This window comes from Zingiber officinale, chromosome 9B, assembly GCF_018446385.1.
Source record: "Zingiber officinale cultivar Zhangliang chromosome 9B, Zo_v1.1, whole genome shotgun sequence".
Classification (NCBI taxonomy): domain Eukaryota; kingdom Viridiplantae; phylum Streptophyta; class Magnoliopsida; order Zingiberales; family Zingiberaceae; genus Zingiber; species Zingiber officinale.
This window is the reverse complement of record NC_056003.1, coordinates 22065950-22082985: the sequence shown is the minus strand read 5'-3', so window position 1 is coordinate 22082985 and position 17036 is coordinate 22065950. Positions and strand designations below refer to the sequence as shown.

The window sequence follows — 17036 nt, the reverse complement described above, 5'->3', positions numbered from 1 at the left end:
AGTTCAGAATGTTGTTTAGGTTGAAATCAGGGTGGCAGTCGACTAGTACAGTTACCAGTCGACTGATAACGAACACAGAATGATTCTGTGGGTTTGTTTCGATAAGGGCAGTCAACTAGTGATTTTGGCAGTCGACTAATATCAGTCTAAAATTATTTTTAGCACTGGATTTTGACCGGGTCAACTCGTTTAGATGTATGAGATCCATGGGAGATAAATACATGAATTTAAGGTCAGTTTGATGATCAAGTTTTCGACAATTGGGATATTGTCGGAGCTTTTTTATATTAGGCAAAGGGGGAGAAGTAAGATTTAGTTGGGAAAACCTTAAGTGTCTTTGCGTAGGGGGAGCCTGGTGATAGGTTCTTAAATATCCCTATGGTAAAATTTTTAACTCAATAGGAAGCATAAGTGTAGGGGGAGCCTTGGGATATTCGGCAGTGTAAGTCCAAGTATGTAGTCTTGGCAAAGTAAGTCCATTCGATGATGTAAGTCCATTGTTTTTAGCATATTGTTTTGCTATTATGTTTTCCCTAACTTAATCGTATTGCCAAACATCAAAAGGGAGGAGATTGTTGGAGCAATTCCAATGGTCCATGCGACCATGTGTTTTGGTGTTTGGGCAAAGGGTTTAAGTTAGGTTCACCCTTGTATTTGATATGTGTATGTGAGTGTGCAGGTTTGCAAGATACACATATGACTCAACTTGATGGCTTCGGGTCTGATGAAGGATGGAGCATCCGAGGGACCGTGGACAAGGCAGCAAGGACAAGTGACTTTAAGGTATACGCGAAGGATGACATTGGGGACGAGACGCGGGCTTGGATGCATCCGAGAGACAAGAGCCAAAAGAAGTAGGCTTGAAGATAAGAGGTCAAAGTTGCAACTAAGAAGACTCAAGTGAGTCGTAAGAGTGAGGGTCCGAGTGCTGAGAGGCTATACTAGGGGTACCAGTCGATTGATGGAAATATCAGTCGACTGATTCAGTTGACAGGGCAGTCGATTGGGAGTGAACAGAATACTTCTGTTCGCTCGGCCAATGTGGATCAGTCGATTGGTACTTTCACCAGTCGACTAGTATCGAGTTGATGGATTGTAACGGTTGAATCTCTACAGAGGGCAGTCGACTGACACTTTCACCAGTCGACTGGTAGGCGGGGTTTTCCAACCCGTGGCCTATATAACCAAGGCTTTGGAGTTTAGTTAAGGTTGGCGAAATTAGTGATGATTAACCCTAATTAGTAGTCAACTAGTGCCCTAGCAATCTGAGTGCTCTTGGTCGAGTTGTGGCGAGATTTCTCCACCGACAAAGAGGATTGTGCTAGTTGGAGTTTCCAAGGATTAATCCACTGACGGATTGAGAGATTGTCCATCTTACGAACAGTCGTGGAGTAGGAGCAAGTTATCTCCGAACCACATAAACAAGCTTGTTAGCGGTTTGCATTTCTTTCTTAGTCTTTAGCTTGTTTGTTTTGTATTATTCCACTACACAAATTAACAAGTGTAGGAAGTTATCAATTTGGGGGCACTGATTATTCAACCCCCCACCTCTAGCCGGCCACAAGATCTCCAACAGTCAGGTCCGCAAACCCAACTAGACTTCGGCTAGCTGTCAGGTCCCGCGGACCCAGCCAAATTTCTCGCTAGATATCGGGTCACTCCTTGATCTATTTGGGCTTCCCACGAACTATCAGGTCCAACAGATCTAACTGGATTTAAGTCTGGTGTCAAGTCCTCCAGACCCGTCAAGTCCTACACACTTGATAGTAAGGTTAAATAATATAACATCTAATTTTAATGCATTTGTCATTCTTCAAAATCTATATTTAAACATAGATATTTATTGCACCAACAAATATCGCTCATTAGGTGATCTTAGATGGGCTTGTGATATGTTGCTCGCCCTCCCCTACGCACTAGTGTGCGCGACTGAGAGGGCATGACCACATTAACTGCTGACCATCACACTGCAACACCCTTTCAGTCACGCACGTAGATGCGTAAGGAGGGTGACTAGCATATCAAAATAGTATGTGTGTGTGCGTCCATGCACGCGCGCGCACACACAACTAAGTTATGTTGCATGGTGCGTAATTTTTTTTTTTAATTTTTTTTATTTATCTTTTTAATTTATGATTAGGCCATTCAAGGTTTTACCTTTAAGGTTTAACTATTGGATTATAATATTACGCACACAAAAATTAAAATAAAAAAATTTGAAATGCATACGGGTACGTGGCATATGATGAACAGCATATCATAATTCTCTCTCTAAAAATATATGTGTATGTGGATTTTTTGTTGTTGTTTAATTTTAACTCCGTTAGTGTAAATTATAAACTCTAAATCATTTAAAAAAAAATTAACACGATATGGAAACATTGTATACATAATTAAAAACCCCTCGACTCTCTAAAAGAAAAATATCAAATTCTCCGTCTAAAAATATCACATATTTTATTAATTATCATAATGATAAATTTTTGTTTTATTTAAATATCTGAAGATGCCTCTAATTTAACTTGACGACTTTTGATTCAAACCCGCGTCAGATCATTAAAATCAAACATTACATCCTTACCACTTTACAGCAAGGAAAATATTAAATCCAAAAAATGCCCTTTGACCCTATTAAAATTAACACTATCGCTCTTCCAAATTCAATATATTCTCTAAATTTACACCAAACTCCTTTAAATTTAAATCGATCGATCGATCTTGAAATCTACAGAACGAACTCAGAGGCTATTGAAAGAACACGAAACAAATCAAAGTTTCCTACATGAACCGTCGTGCTTTAAATTACCTTTCTTGCGATGCCAATAAACATTTATTTATCAGTAATTAATCATAACGCACATCTCTACGATCCCCCTTTTATTCTTCAGTTCAATTCAAATATATTTACGACACGCTAAGATCGCAGAATTATGGTAAGTCAAGTCAACGAAAAATATGCGGGCCTATTTAATGAAAACCCCACCAGATCACATCGCAGGAGCCCGATCGAATCGCCCCCACGGATTGGATTGGTTGTCACAGGAGCCCGATCGAATCCGTCAACCAGCCCTTTGATGTCAATGCGTGGGCGCCATGTCCTCCACAACGCCTCCATTAAATTGTCAACCAAGCCATGGAAGTTAACCACCAAGCTTCGCGGTCGTCGCTGCCGTCAGATCTTCTTCCCGATCAAGCCGGCCGCAGCATGAACGGCAAGCACGGAAATACGGAGTCGGAAGCGACGGCGACCATCTCGCTCTCCTCCCCGCGGAGGTCGCCGCCCCGGCAAGCTTACTTCGTCCAGAGCCCTACGGAAGCGGGCGACAGTAGGACGATCCCGTCGTACCATTCTTCGCCGGCGCGATCCCCGCCGTTCTACCACGGGAGCGGTTCTTGGGGATCCTCGACCGCCGATAAGTTCGCTCGGCCTGCAGGCGGAGGCGGCGGCTCGAGGTCAAGGTACCCCGGCTACGACACGACGTGGCAAGACCTCGAGGAGATCGAGGAGGAGAGGCTGATCCACGGCGAGAGAGAGCAAGGAGATGGGATTCCGGCGAGGTTTTACGTCCTCGGGTTCGTCGGAGTCTTCCTCCTCCTCTTCTTCCTCTTCGCCCTCATCCTCTGGGGCGCCAGCCATGATAAACAGCCCCTAGTTACTATGAACGTGAGCTGAACTTATCGATTTTAGCGAAAGCATAAAGATTTTTTTTAAAAAAAATTAATTTGTTTTCACGATCGTGGGCATGGCAGAGCATCACGATCGGAGAATTCAACGTCCAGGCCGGCACGGACTCCAGCCTAGTGCCGACTAATCTGGTGACTCTGAACTCGACGGTGAAGCTAAGCTACCGCAACACCGGCGGCTTCTTCGGCGTCCATGTCACCTCGACTCCGGTGCTCCTCAATTACTACCAACTAACCATCGCCAGCGGAAGCGTAAGCGAATTTTAAAAAAAAAAAACAGAGAAAGAGAGATTAACTGGATATGATTTGACATTTTTTTAATTTTGGGGTTGATTGCAGATGCAGTACTTTTACCAGTCACGGAAGAGCCAGAGGGAGCTGGAGGTGGCGGTGGTGAGCACCGAGCTGCCGGTCTACGGCGGCGGAGCGGCGCTGAGCAGTCGGCCCGGTAGCCTGCCGGTGAACTTGACGATCAACTTCACGGTGAGGTCGAGGGCCTTCGTCTTGGGCCGGCTCGTCCAACCCAAGTTCTACAACCGCGTGGAGTGTGCTTTGGTTCTGGACCAGACCAGGCTGGGGGCCCCAGTTTCCCTCAAGAACTCTTGCCAGCATACCACCTGAGACTGCAGCCCTTGAAAGTCATTAAAAAAAAAGGAATTATCATTTTTGATAATTCTTGAAATATTTTTTATTATACATTTTGATTTTAACTTATGTAATTTATTTCGTCTGGATATATATATCAAATAGAAATAAATTTTGTTTTTGTGTAATTAGCCCGAACGATTATAATTATAGGAAAACAATAAATACTCGCCTGCTAAATAGCTGGCGATATATTCAATGTAACGTCGCAGCGGTTCTTTTAGACGGATTTGACGGCGCTTATCGTAACGTCTTGGATTAATTACGTTACCACGGAGCATCCGATTCCTAAGTCGCGAATTGCAATCCCTGCTGTTCCGCTCTGAAATCGGAATCTTTCTCCTCGCCTCTGCTCGTTGAGATTTTCTCCGTCCAGGTGCGACTGATGGCGGCAGGAAGCGGTGGCGGCGGAAAGGTCTCGTTTAAGGTGATCCTGACCTCCGATCCGAAGCTTCCGTTCAAAGTGTAAGACGTCGTTTCTGTCGCTTCCTATCGTCTTTCTTTCAATTCAGATTGCTAGGTTTTGCTTAATCTTATTTGTTTTTTTGGTTAATCTGTCGATCCCATCTCAGTTTCAGCGTCCCGGAGGCGGCCCCTTTTACTGCGGTGCTGAAATTCGCAGCGGAGGAATTCAAGGTCCCTCCTCAGACCAGCGCCATCATCACCAACGGTATGTCTTAGCGTAGCAATTTCTGATTCTAATCTTCAGCGGAAAAGAAGGATTTTTATGATTTCTTACATCGAGTTTGAAGTTTTTTATTTAGGAATTTCTCCATCGAACGTGTTTTTGGTCTCTAATTCATTGTCCAGTTTGTCTTGGTTGTGATCTCTGTTTCTTCTACATTTAAGTGTTATGTAGATCGGAAGGAAAAAATGAAAGGTGTTCATGGAGAAGTGCTTTATTGATTTTTCTTTCAGTTGGACAATATAGATTGTTATTTTTCTGTTATATGAAATCTCATGTGTGTGTTTTTGAAATCTTATTTTAGCATTTTATGAAACTTCTGATTTCTTTCCTCCTTGCAGATGGCGTGGGTATCAACCCACAACAAAGTGCTGGTAAGTCATCAGTCTGCCTTTATTTGTCAATTGCTAAAGTTTCAGTCAGTGTTATTATCTCATGACATCTTGAATTTTGATAAATTGAGAATGAATAGACAGGTGTTTAGTGATTTTATTGTCAGCAAACCTAGATCTTGTACATATGCTAGTATCTATGCTTGGAGATCCCACCTGGGATTGTGTTTGTGGTTTGAATTTCTTATAGGTTTTCTGGTAGTTAAGATGATGCCATGACTACCATTTGAAGGAAGCTGCAGAATCCTATCATGGTTTAATGTCCTATTCTTTTACTTTAAAGAAATAATTTGATTATGTAGAGTGATTTCTGATTGTGACAGGAGTTTCAATAGACAATTGGAAGAATATGGATTCAATATAAACTGGAAAGTTTACTTTGCGACAACAATCTTTTAGATTTGGAATTGTATTTGTACAAAGTTGTGTGACAGTATGAGGGACCCTAGCTTTTGATACAATCAATTGATTATGTTAAATGGATAACATGAATCCACTAAGATTAAATGCATTGACATAGAGGGAGATAAAAAAATATTTAAAATATCTAAATGGCCTTCGTAGTACTATTGATTCTCCTAAGTGGTCGTGTTCAACCAAGTTGGTTTGATCATCGTGGCAAAAGTTCTAAGTTAAGTTTATTTTGTGATTTTTGTATCAAGTGTGCAGTGCGCTGGGACTTGGCAAAGTGCATATAGAGCTCGACGAGTTTTAAGTTCGGTGTGGTTGAGTTGTTGTGATGGGCGACTTGACGCAATCCAGTTGGATTAGTTGTGTCCAATGGTTCAGAGGTTCATAACCAAGTGGACTCAGAGGTGATTGGTAGAGGATAATTTGGTGCATTGAGGGACCAGACATTCCTAATGAGGTGGACTCTAGGATGAGAAGTGATTGTTGGTTTAATAGTTTGACAACCTTAACAAAGTGGATTCAGAGGCGATTGGCGAAGGATAGCTTAGAGCATCTAAGGGACTGAAAATTTCCTAACGAGATGAACTCTAGGGCAGCCCGACAGGAGATGGACTTTGTATGTGAACAATGAATGATGGCATGTGGAGCAAGCTTGGAAGACTTGGTACATCAGAGGAACTAAAGGGCTGACTCAAGGTGAAGTCAAGGGCAATGTAAAATATCGATAATGTTGAAGATCCGGCAGCTATGTGAGTTGTTAAAGATTACAATGTGATTGTTATCTTAGGGTTCACACTTTTGGTCAACATCATCAGAATAATGTGTATATCTAGGTAGTGTTTTGTCTATCTAATGGTTTGTAGGAAACCTTTGACCAAGGGAGAACTAGCTCCGGCTTTAGTCAATGGGTCAACTTGAACCCAAGCTTTACATATGATTATGAAGGTATAAGCCAAGTGTATCAAACAAATTCAGTCAATTGAACGCCAAGGTTCAGAGAACAAAATATTTGTGTTCGGGCTTCAGTTAATTGGATTTATGAGTAGATGACTTGAAGGAATTTTTATTCGACTACCTAAAGAGTCATTAGTTGCTCAACAGCTAAAATTGCCCAAGCAGTTGAATTGAGCTCTATCCAATCGACTCGTGGTGGGTAAAATAGAGTTGGTGGAGCCTCATCTAATGAATCGGAGGTTGTTTGCCTTGGTAAGGTGCACAAAATTGTTATGAAATTTTATTGTGATAAGTGCTCAAGTTGAACAACATCCAAGGGCTTGCGATTACGAAGTGGATATTTTTCTCCACGAGCTCTTGGTAAATTTTCTCATCTAGGCATATATGATTCTTTCATTTCAAAAGAAAAAATACTTGTACAAGCTTGCTCTTCCTCATAGGGGAACATTCAAGTGGATTTACAGTACTAATTCACTTTGCAAATTGATATGTTGTGGAGTAAGAATGGGGCTTTGAACCACATAAAACCACCTGCTGACATTGTCTCTATTCCTTTGATTTATATTACATTTCCACTGTGTAAATACTTGACATGATCAACCGAATCCATATATGAGCACCTTATGCAACTAATGATTGACTTTTTGTATTGTTGCAAGAAACATTTTTACTTTGAAGCCATTATCTATTCATCCCTTCTTTCTAAAGCCAGACTAAGACATAAACCACAAAGAGCCTTCAGGACTACAGGATTGACATAGTTTTGGGTCAGTGTGTGTTTCTGCTACAACCAATTGATTATATTAAATAGATAACATGAATCAACTAAATTTAGTTACATCAATGTAGAGGGAGATTAAAAAATTATTTAAAGATATCTAAATGGCCTTAGTGATATTAACTAGTAGGCTAGTGTAGAATTTAAGGGAACAAAAAGATCCATGCAGTTAGCACTAAATAATTGGCATTTGTTTGACTTGTTGTATTCTCTGGATCTCATTTGCAACAGTTAGCCGTTAGATTAAATGTTTAATTTATCATGCTTTTCTAGTGCACACTCAGTTCCACTATAAGACATTGATTTTTATGTCATTTTTTTTACATTGTCTTTGTGGTTTAGGACAAGATGAAATTATCGGTTTGTGGTAGATATTTCTGACTAGTGTCCTTTTAAATAGTTGATTTACATTATCATCACAGTCGATTTTCTTATTTGTTGTGATTTTCCTAGGTTGTCAATTTTTTGATTGGAGTGACAAAATAGAGTCAGTACAGTTGATATTTGATAATTTAGACTAATTTGTTCGTCAAAGTCTCTCTTAAGATGGAGGTAGCAAAACTCGCACATGAAAAGCTTTAGTATTTGACGGCCTTTTTACTTGAATAGTAGTTTAGTTCATTTGAGAAATTAAAATGTAATGCAGCTCTGCTTATAGAAACGTGCCCTGTATCGGCTGCAGTAATAATTATTATAGTATTTGGGATGGTCTAACTGATATTTTCTGTTCCTCCAATGTTGATTAATTTGTTTCCAGACTCATCGACATGTAGTGACTAGATGGATTTACATTAAATGCTAAAATTTGCAGTAGGTTATAAAGATGCAACAGATGTTTTCTCGGCTCATTCAACAAAACTACCACTTCAAGTTGCCATAAACATAAATGTAATGTATCAAGGAATTTCTCTATAGGACACTACTATATTTGTCTTAGACATTATTTCCGTGTATGCACATCCAGGAACTTTTGGTCCTTACTACTGACTCGCAAAAAAATTAATTCATCATAGTTTGTGGACATGTGACACGGTTAGATATTTGAAAACTGAACCTGTGAGAAATCTAATAATCCAATCTTGTAAATTCTGGTCTTCATTGTAACTTCCTTTTTCACATTAAATGCTATTTTGAGGCATCATCTCATCCTACATTGCTGCTATGTTACTTTTGCAGGTAATGTATTTCTCAAACATGGTTCGGAGTTGCGTCTCATCCCCCGTGACCGAGTTGGAGGGAGCTTATAAGGCGTCCATTTCTCCATTTCAAAACATTTGGTTTGTGTTTGCACTCATGTCTAGTGGCATAACCTCATAAGCGGCTAGAAAACGTTGTGCAGCAACATTTTGTAGTGTGTTGTATCTGGTGCAAGCCTAGCATGCACAACTATTGACCTATTTGCTCAACTCTTTGAAGTTTGGAATGGTTGCATCGACTTGGTTATCAGCAACCATTTGGATAAGAATTTTGGACCTCCGGATAGTACTGGTTGATCGCACCTGCTGTGCCATGGTCGACTATAAGTAGCACGAGTGGCAGTGGATCTCGGGTTCTTGTGTATCAGCATTGTGACCCGGCTTGACACAATCTGCCAAAGAGTAGATCATGGTAGACTAGCCTAGGAGCCATGTACTCAGCTTGTGGGTTGTGCTCGGCACACTCAAGTCTCGCCGAGCATGACATAGACTTCACTTTCTTGGCTCTAACTAGTCCCATGTGTTTGGTTCTAGTCATATTTTCATGGCAATAGAGTCACACCTGTTGTTCCCTTCTCAAGATTCAGCACGAGGATCGGAATTCATGAAAGCTCTTTTTGGTAACGCAAGTTTTTTTAAAAAAAATTTGAAGTTTATTTATTTTATAAAAGAAATTAAACAAATACTACTTCATGATTTCCTAAAACTACAAAAATACTAAAAGCCAAAAACATGCTTAGAGGTGTACCATCATTACTCTCTTTTGATGGAGGATTAAATCCACGCATGTTAGCGGAGATATGAGTGCCATCGTTTTTTTTAAAATAAAAAATAAAAAGAAATTCCTGTTAATGTGATATATATATATATATATATATAAAAGAGAATGCTTCTTGTGTTGTTTGTAATTATTGTCTTATTCTATTGGCATAGATTTTTCTGGGTTTCATGAAATATTCAGTAGAGATGAAAACTCCACATAATTAGTGACAGCTGATAAAATTAATTTAATTGATGTGAGATAAACCGCCTAAGTGGGTAATCGGACATAACATCTCACATAATAATCATCCAATAAAAGAGTAATTATGGGGACGTTAAGTCACATTTAAAATATGGTGGCGACGCCTAATGGTCAAAATATATAGAACAAAAAGTTTTTCGACATAAATTTTTTCTTTCTTTTCCATAAAATTAAATATTTAGGAATATACATTTGGACCGTTTCTTTTAAAAGAAAGAAAGCGACGCAGTGCCGGCCTCCACTCGTACTTTTAATCCGGCAACGCCTGCACCTCCAGAATGAGATGCACGTGTCCAAATCTTCCTATTCGTCGTATTATTTACCTGTGACTCGATCAACACAACTAATTTTATTAAGTGTCACAATGTCCATCATATTTGGTAAATAAAATCTTTTTCATTATTTATTGATTGTCCTTTTTATTCTTATTATTCCTATGTGAAAAAAATATTAAAATAATGCTTTAGTATATTTTTATTTTAAAAAATTATTTAACTACTGATATATATTTATTTTTAAGAATGTGTTTTTCATTTTGCCCAATCCTAAGGTTGTAATCGAGTTGAGCCAAGTTGAATTCTTAAATATTTGATTTTGGTTCATTTATAATCGAACCGAGATCAAATTTATTTAATGAATATATTTATGACTCACAAACTTATTCAAGTTTTTATCGAGCATAAACAAACTTAATAAATATAAATTATAAATTTAAATATTTATTAAAAATTAAATTATATAATTAGAGAATTATAATATTTTTATTAAATTTATAATTTTATTATAATAAATAAATTTAATATATTTATTTATATTTTTCGAGTATAAAAATCTATAAATTTAATATTAAAATTATTATTTTTTATTTAAAAATTAATTCATAAACTTACGAATGAATATATTCTCGGACTAACAATCCCTCAAATAAACTTTTATCAAATTAAATTTCAAATATCTCATAAATAGTGACTTTTATTTACACCCCTATCCATCCTCAAACCACCCAATCCCCCAAACCGGCCGATTCTCTAGCTCCTATTGGTATGTCAGCGAACGTAGCGACGTTGACCTACTTCATATCATGCTTTGCATACAGCGCTACTTTGCTGAAAAGCGCATGAAGGCTGGATTTTCGCCGTTGGATGTGGGAGAGTTAATCTTAGACGTGCAGTATTCTACGGCTGGAAATAAAGATAGGAGAATCAATTGGTGAGAACTCCCTCCTTCACGTGATTTGGATGTGCACGGCCTGCGTTTTAGTTTCCGAACTCCAGTTGTTTGTGCGATCGCCTGATAAAGCACGATAGCAGGCCGTTCTGCTCTCGCTCTCGTGCTCTCTCGGTTCCTTGTGCATTCCGATGGAGGACGCGCCGCCGCCATCTCCGACGACTCCTGCTGAGTCTGCCGCTGGGTCCCCGGTGGATCGCCGGTCCTGCAACCTTCGCCGCGGCCTGACACGCTCCCGGTCCCGATCCCACTCCTCCTCCAGCTCCGCCTCCCCCTCGCCCCGATCCTCCGCCGTACCATTCTCCTGGGAGCAGCGCCCTGGAATCCCGAAGCCTCTCTCCGCTGTCCTCCCGGCAACCGCCGACTCCGCCGTTGCTCATCCCCTCCTCCCCCTCCCGCCCCCGGTCCGCTCCCACTCCGATCTTATCCCCACTCCGCGCAAGAAGCGCTCCGCCGCCTCCGGCCGGGGTGAAGCTGCCTCCGCCGACCCCTTCGCCTCCGCGCTCGCCCTCTGCGCCAAGGGCGCCCTTCCCGCCAACGACGACAACGTGGACGACGAGCTCTGTGACGTGGCCGACGCCGCCGCCGCCTCCTCGCGTCGATCGGCGGCAACCGTTACCCATCGCTTCCGGATCTTGGACTTCTACGGCTCCTGCAAAGCGACGTGCGCGGTGGTGGATGCGACGGTCCGCCTCCCTCGGTCTGGTTCGTTGGGTTTGCTCAGCCGCCGGTCCTGATCGGCCGGTCAATGTCACACGTCCCCAGATAAGTAAATAAACAATTCCTCGATTGGGTGTTAAACTATCTTGTCAATTCACCACTTGCTTGAAATCAGTTCATCTCACCTAATCCAAATCGAAACCATAAATTTTAGTGTAATTTAGACCATGAATCACGTGTTACCATGCTCGAACAATAAACACCTGGGAATTGTCAATGCTAAAGATTAATTACAAGAAGCTAATTTATATTGCCAGAAAAATAAAAAATTGGAAACAAAAAAAAAATTATGATCCAAGAATTCTATAGCTCTTTGCTTGTGTTTGGTGGGACAAGCTATATATTTTCTTTGTATTTCGAGGGGAAAACCCGAAAAGAAAAAAAAGGTCCCTCTAGGCTCTAGCTGTTATATTGCAGTAGAAAGTGGTAGGCCACATCTATATCTTTAGTGCATTCAAGATAGAGCCATGCTTGGAAAGTGGTGCAAGGTGTGCCGAGTTGGGGTCAAACTGAGGCATCAATCTCATGATCACTTTTGTTACCAAAAGGACTTGACCAGTGATTACTTTAACTTTTTGAGAATTTAATATTCCGAATTTTGATGAAAAAACATATATTTTGAAGGTTAAAAGGGTGGGAAAGATTTACTTGTCAGTATCTAGTTCTAGTTCTCAGTTGAACCAACTTGTCTCAGAATTATGCATCAGTTCATTCTCAAAATCGCTCAATGAGACCTTGTCTTGTTCCCCAAAATATTGTTTCCTATTACTGCTTGGTTTAATTTCTCTGAAAACATTGTGCATTTATTCTGTTAAATATATTATTAAATGGACTCGAAGGTAAAGGAAGGCAGGCATATCAGGGATAGTGAGAGGATAAGAAGGATACTTTATTCTCAATCCCTAGTTCTACTTTCCTCCCAATATACTAATTTGGTTCTTGAAAAACAATAAAAACAAAAAACAATCTTCAAACTTTTCCAAATAATTGCGTAACTTTTGTATTTTTTTTTCCTTGAAGGTAAAATTCTCAAAATCCATTAGTGTTGACTTCCCATTGACTACAGAAATAAATAAACATTGAATGAGATCTTTGTTTGAGCGGTTAGGACTTCATTCCCTAACTTGCAAAGTTAATGATGTCTTTCCTGATGGTTCTTGTGTTGGATCTCTTCTCTTGTCCTCTTGATAATGAGACGGTAGTTCTTTCTTCCCATTCTCCCCTCGTGCATGGGCAAGTATCCTTGTCAGTTCGTTGTATGACTTGAATGGTTCTTACTCTTTTTGCTGAGGTTAGGCATGCTTTTTGCCTGATCACAGCTTGCAGGGCCTGCATGAATCTCTATACCTACTATGCTCGCGTTGATCTTGACCATGGCCAATGTAAATCCTCCACAGCTCTTACACGGGGAGCCACAACATAGAAATCTTGGTTCCAGTAAATCTGGAACTCGATAACCAATTTGAAAGGGAAAAAAAAAAGTAAAAAAAGGAGAAAATGAAGAGAGAGTGCTAGGATAAAATTATTCAGCATTCCAAGCATCACTACTGTTCGATCAAAGGGAAGGCTCATTCCCAACAACAGCGTTGCTCCTCTTTAACGACTATTTTAAAATTGGTTTTGGTAACCAATTGATCGAATAAATCCTATTGGAACTATTTCTCAGATAAATAAATAAAATTAATATCTAATATTACTTAAATGATAAAAGGCATTAATTCTTACACAGAGTGTGATCTATACATAGTTATTTAGGAGGGTCAATTTTGATGAATTCAGATAGAAGCAAAGATCAGATCCAAATCCAAACACAAATCAAAAAATTTAAATCTGAACCCGATAATCTGATTAAAAAAGATTTTTTTTGTATTATCTTTCCTATTATTTTTTATTTTTATCGTAATATTTCAAGATTATCGGATTAAATGTTGTTATGTATATAAAATATTTCAATTTTTAAAATAAAATTTAGTTTAATCTTAAAAAAAATTCTAATCCTAAATTTAAGTCACGATCAATTCAAATCCAATCATATCCTAATACAATTTGATGTCGCTCACTAGAACATTCCCCGTCGCTGAAATTTAATTCAAGCAACGAAATTTAATCCTAAAATAAATGAATTCCGCGGAAATCGAGTAATGATTCGGCTATTAAAAAAACTAATAACAAGGACTGTAAAATATCATACAATAATAGTGGTAAAAGGTACATCTGTTTTTTCCAGCATCTTCGTCAATTTGTCTGATCAATACGAAAAAAATAAATTATGAATAACTACTAATCTTTAAAATAATAATTAATACATAAAAAAATAAATATTTATTACAATTTTATTGAAATTCAAACCTTGAGCCATGATAATAATACCTCATATAATAATTACGAGACAGCCCCGAAGACACTTACAAAATATCATACAACAAAAACAATGCCATTGGTGACTATTACTCGTTTCATTTGCGTCATTCAATCCACATCTCGTCCTTCGGCCCACGCCAGAAGAAGACGAAGAGAGAACAGAGCAGTTTCTCAATTCCTAGTTCCGTAGGATGCGACCCTCGCTTCTGGCCGACTCCTCCGCTAGTCCTTGCCACGGAGTCGCCTCCTCATCTTCCGCCGCCGCATCCTTTTCCCCGCTCCGTCTTCTCTCCTTCAAGGTCTTTGTTTCGTGTATATGGTTTCGTGTTTTGGGGGTTCTAATTGGGGCTTCCGTGGTTTCGGATTCACTTGGTTTTGATGGCAGGAGCCTGGCGTCATAGGAAACGGGATTCAGATCGCCGCTTTTCAGCGGAGGAAGAGTTCCTCCAGTCGCTCGATTTGCGGACCTAAGAGGCACATCGGTGAGCTTTTTTATGCCTTTATTTTTTCTATTCTCCGATGACTAATTTGTTCCTAGTCTTCTTAAAATCATGCGATCAGCTTGAAACTATCGAAACATACTTTTAGTACATGTTTAGAGAAAGCTTGACCTTTATCCACGCCTTTAATTTCCTCTTCTTCACATTTTAGTTGCATCCCTAGCAACCTACAAGTCTTTGAGTGTGATTCTGAAGTAACTCTAGCAAGTTTAAGATTAGCTGCAACTCAATGGTGTATGAGATCGGTGGGTAATTCTACCCACATCAATATAAGTGTTAAGCTCCTGAATGTCAACAAAACACTCTTTGTCTAGTTTCCTTCTACTGCAGATTGCTACAAAACTACTAATGATGTAGGAAATTAGTATAAGTTAAAAAAGACTATTTTTAAGTGATTAATGATGCAAGATCCGCGACTATAATGTCATATGTTTTCTTTTTTGGAGCCTTCAGTGTAAAGCAAGTGGCTTTATCCTATACAAGTAGCATCAGTTCCTTAGCTGATCAGGATTATCATACAATGAGATCTTTTAATTTTAGTTAATTCATGGCTTGGTGATGTTGTGATGATTGTTCTTGCATCATTTGCTACAGTGGTTAAATCAGTTGTTACTCCAAATCCCTTAGTAGAGTTGCCTCTAACTGCTGAAAATGTGGAGTCAGTATTGGATGAAGTACGTCCATATCTTATTGCTGATGGAGGAAATGTGGTACTTCATGAGATAGATGGGAATGTCGTAAGGCTAAAACTACAAGGTGCATGTGGGTCTTGTCCAAGTTCAGTGATGACTATGAAGATGGGAATTGAACGCCGGTTAATGGAAATGATTCCAGAAATTGTTGCAGTTGAACCGATAACTGATCAGGAGACAGGGCTCCAGCTAAATGAAGAAAACATTGAGAAGGTAATAGCATTCTAGCATTATGGCATCACCACCTTATTTTAAATTTGAGAGGAATCCTCCATCTTTGTTATCATGATGCTTTCGTTTTTTCTGTGGATTGCTAATTTTCCTGTTTAGCTTTGTTCTTTCAGGTAATTTCTGCTGCCGATAAGCTAGCTAATAGAGAGAAGTGAACTGTTTTTGAACTATTTGCTGTGGCCTGTTTCCTTAGTGTTGGTATCAGCTATTAGATGTCAGAACGGGCACCTTAGTTACATCTTTGGTGTTTCTTCTTAGGTACTTGATGAGATAAGGCCATACCTTGCTGGAACTGGTGGTGGTGAGCTTGAGTTTGTTGAAATTGAGGAGCCCATCGTTAAGATTCGACTAACTGGCCAAGCTGCCGGCGTCATGACTGTTCGTGTGGCAGTATCTCAGAAGCTACGCGAAAAGATACCTGCCATTGCTGCTGTTCAGCTTCTATCATAGGTAAACAGGAAGGAGACTCTAATCTGTACAAATAGTTAGATGTAATAAAATCTTTGTTTGGCAAATTAATAATTCTGTTGCTGAAGAAAATCAAGTGTAATCATGTCTGAACTGTCTGCAACTGCGGTTAATCAGTTTGAGCCAAAAATGTTGCTGTTATGCCCAAGCACGGCTCTTGAATGCTACCTACTCTCATTAAATTTATCTAAAATCGTTATATTTAGAGCACAATTAGCATCACTTGATTTACTTGTTGATGGGAGAAGCTTTCGGGAGTAGGAGAAGTTTAGCAATATCTGTCTTTTGGACACTGGTGGCCCCAGAAAGATCTTGGAGCTTATTGAGCTCGGCTGCGAGTACAAGGGCAACCTTGGTGTCGCCCACTGCGACTGGGCGGAGGCATTGTTTGGGGTCAAGGACAACAGGTACTTTATTGTATATCTCATGCTTCTGTAATCTATCTGTTCATGCGATTCATCCTGCTTTCATATGCCAACATACTTGGGAGGTAGCGATGAAAGGTCAGGCAAGCAAGAGCATTCATTTTCTGTACCATGTGTTTGTTTCATGCTTTGCAAACGTTTTGACTTGCCCTGTAAATCCTTTTTCTGCTCCCTCTCACTCTTTGCTGGGACCTGAAGCCTTTGAACCTTCTCATAAAATTTCTTTTTTTTGTTTGTTACTATTGACCAAATTAATTGAAACCCTTTGTAAATGTGGATGAAGAAAAGGTGAATCGGGTTGAAAATGAGAACTCGAACAACATAGCTTTTGGTTGAAGAAAGACTCCTCTTCTGTCGATTAATCTACACAATAATTTGATTATTGACTAATTGATATTGGAATGATCTAGGATTAGGATAACTAGGCAAACATTATTTAGTGAGCAGGCCAACTCCTTGATTTATTGGGCACTGAGTTATTGTGTTGAATGATACATCATTACCTAAAAAGATGAGAACTGGGCATCATGTGTTAATCATGTTATCTATAGACTGCACCTCGCCATGGAATGGACAGCAAGGGATATTTGGATGTAATCTCTCATCCATTTGTCAGAACATATATTAATATGCCCCTGATCTT

The 17036-nt window shown here is 39.5% G+C and overlaps 4 protein-coding genes across 4 annotated transcripts; all 4 read left to right on the top strand.

The window, feature by feature from the left end:
• Nucleotides 1–3086: 3086 nt before the first annotated feature.
• On the top strand, nt 3087–4469 carry LOC122024091. The gene is made up of 3 exons (XM_042582636.1): nt 3087–3664; nt 3751–3936; nt 4024–4469. The coding sequence occupies exons 1-3, from the start codon at nt 3134–3136 to the stop codon at nt 4303–4305; spliced, it is 999 nt and encodes a 332-aa protein (XP_042438570.1). The 5' UTR covers nt 3087–3133; the 3' UTR covers nt 4306–4469.
• A 122-nt stretch (nt 4470–4591) lies between these two features.
• Nucleotides 4592–9011, top strand: LOC122024092 (ubiquitin-fold modifier 1). The gene is made up of 4 exons (XM_042582637.1): nt 4592–4794; nt 4902–4999; nt 5356–5388; nt 8726–9011. The coding sequence occupies exons 1-4, from the start codon at nt 4715–4717 to the stop codon at nt 8794–8796; spliced, it is 282 nt and encodes a 93-aa protein (XP_042438571.1). The 5' UTR covers nt 4592–4714; the 3' UTR covers nt 8797–9011.
• A 2000-nt stretch (nt 9012–11011) lies between these two features.
• On the top strand, nt 11012–14075 carry LOC122025803 (early nodulin-20-like). Its single transcript, XM_042584689.1, has one exon. The coding sequence runs from the start codon at nt 11128–11130 to the stop codon at nt 11731–11733; it is 606 nt and encodes a 201-aa protein (XP_042440623.1). The 5' UTR covers nt 11012–11127; the 3' UTR covers nt 11734–14075.
• Nucleotides 14076–14162: 87 nt separating this feature from the next.
• Nucleotides 14163–16116, top strand: LOC122025802 (nifU-like protein 2, chloroplastic). Its single transcript, XM_042584687.1, has 4 exons — nt 14163–14376; nt 14463–14559; nt 15172–15482; nt 15759–16116. Exons 1-4 carry the CDS (start codon nt 14269–14271, stop codon nt 15948–15950), a joined length of 708 nt encoding a protein of 235 aa, XP_042440621.1. The 5' UTR covers nt 14163–14268; the 3' UTR covers nt 15951–16116.
• Nucleotides 16117–17036: the final 920 nt, after the last annotated feature.

What these genes read in the sequence shown, in the direction of transcription:
- LOC122024091 (XM_042582636.1), top strand. Translation starts at nt 3,134, where the DNA reads ATGGAAGTTAACCACCAAGCTTCGCGGTCGTCGCTGCCGTCAGATCTT. An exon ending in AGCCCCTAGTTACTATGAAC is followed by an intron (nt 3,665 to 3,750) that starts GTGAGCTGAACT and finishes TGGGCATGGCAG; the next exon opens with AGCATCACGATCGGAGAATT. An exon ending in TAACCATCGCCAGCGGAAGC is followed by an intron (nt 3,937 to 4,023) that starts GTAAGCGAATTT and finishes GGTTGATTGCAG; the next exon opens with ATGCAGTACTTTTACCAGTC.
- LOC122024092 (XM_042582637.1), top strand. Translation starts at nt 4,715, where the DNA reads ATGGCGGCAGGAAGCGGTGGCGGCGGAAAGGTCTCGTTTAAGGTGATC. An exon ending in CCGAAGCTTCCGTTCAAAGT is followed by an intron (nt 4,795 to 4,901) that starts GTAAGACGTCGT and finishes ATCCCATCTCAG; the next exon opens with TTTCAGCGTCCCGGAGGCGG. An exon ending in CAACCCACAACAAAGTGCTG is followed by an intron (nt 5,389 to 8,725) that starts GTAAGTCATCAG and finishes TTACTTTTGCAG; the next exon opens with GTAATGTATTTCTCAAACAT.
- LOC122025803 (XM_042584689.1), top strand. Translation starts at nt 11,128, where the DNA reads ATGGAGGACGCGCCGCCGCCATCTCCGACGACTCCTGCTGAGTCTGCC.
- LOC122025802 (XM_042584687.1), top strand. Translation starts at nt 14,269, where the DNA reads ATGCGACCCTCGCTTCTGGCCGACTCCTCCGCTAGTCCTTGCCACGGA. An exon ending in TCCGTCTTCTCTCCTTCAAG is followed by an intron (nt 14,377 to 14,462) that starts GTCTTTGTTTCG and finishes TTTTGATGGCAG; the next exon opens with GAGCCTGGCGTCATAGGAAA. An exon ending in CGGACCTAAGAGGCACATCG is followed by an intron (nt 14,560 to 15,171) that starts GTGAGCTTTTTT and finishes CATTTGCTACAG; the next exon opens with TGGTTAAATCAGTTGTTACT.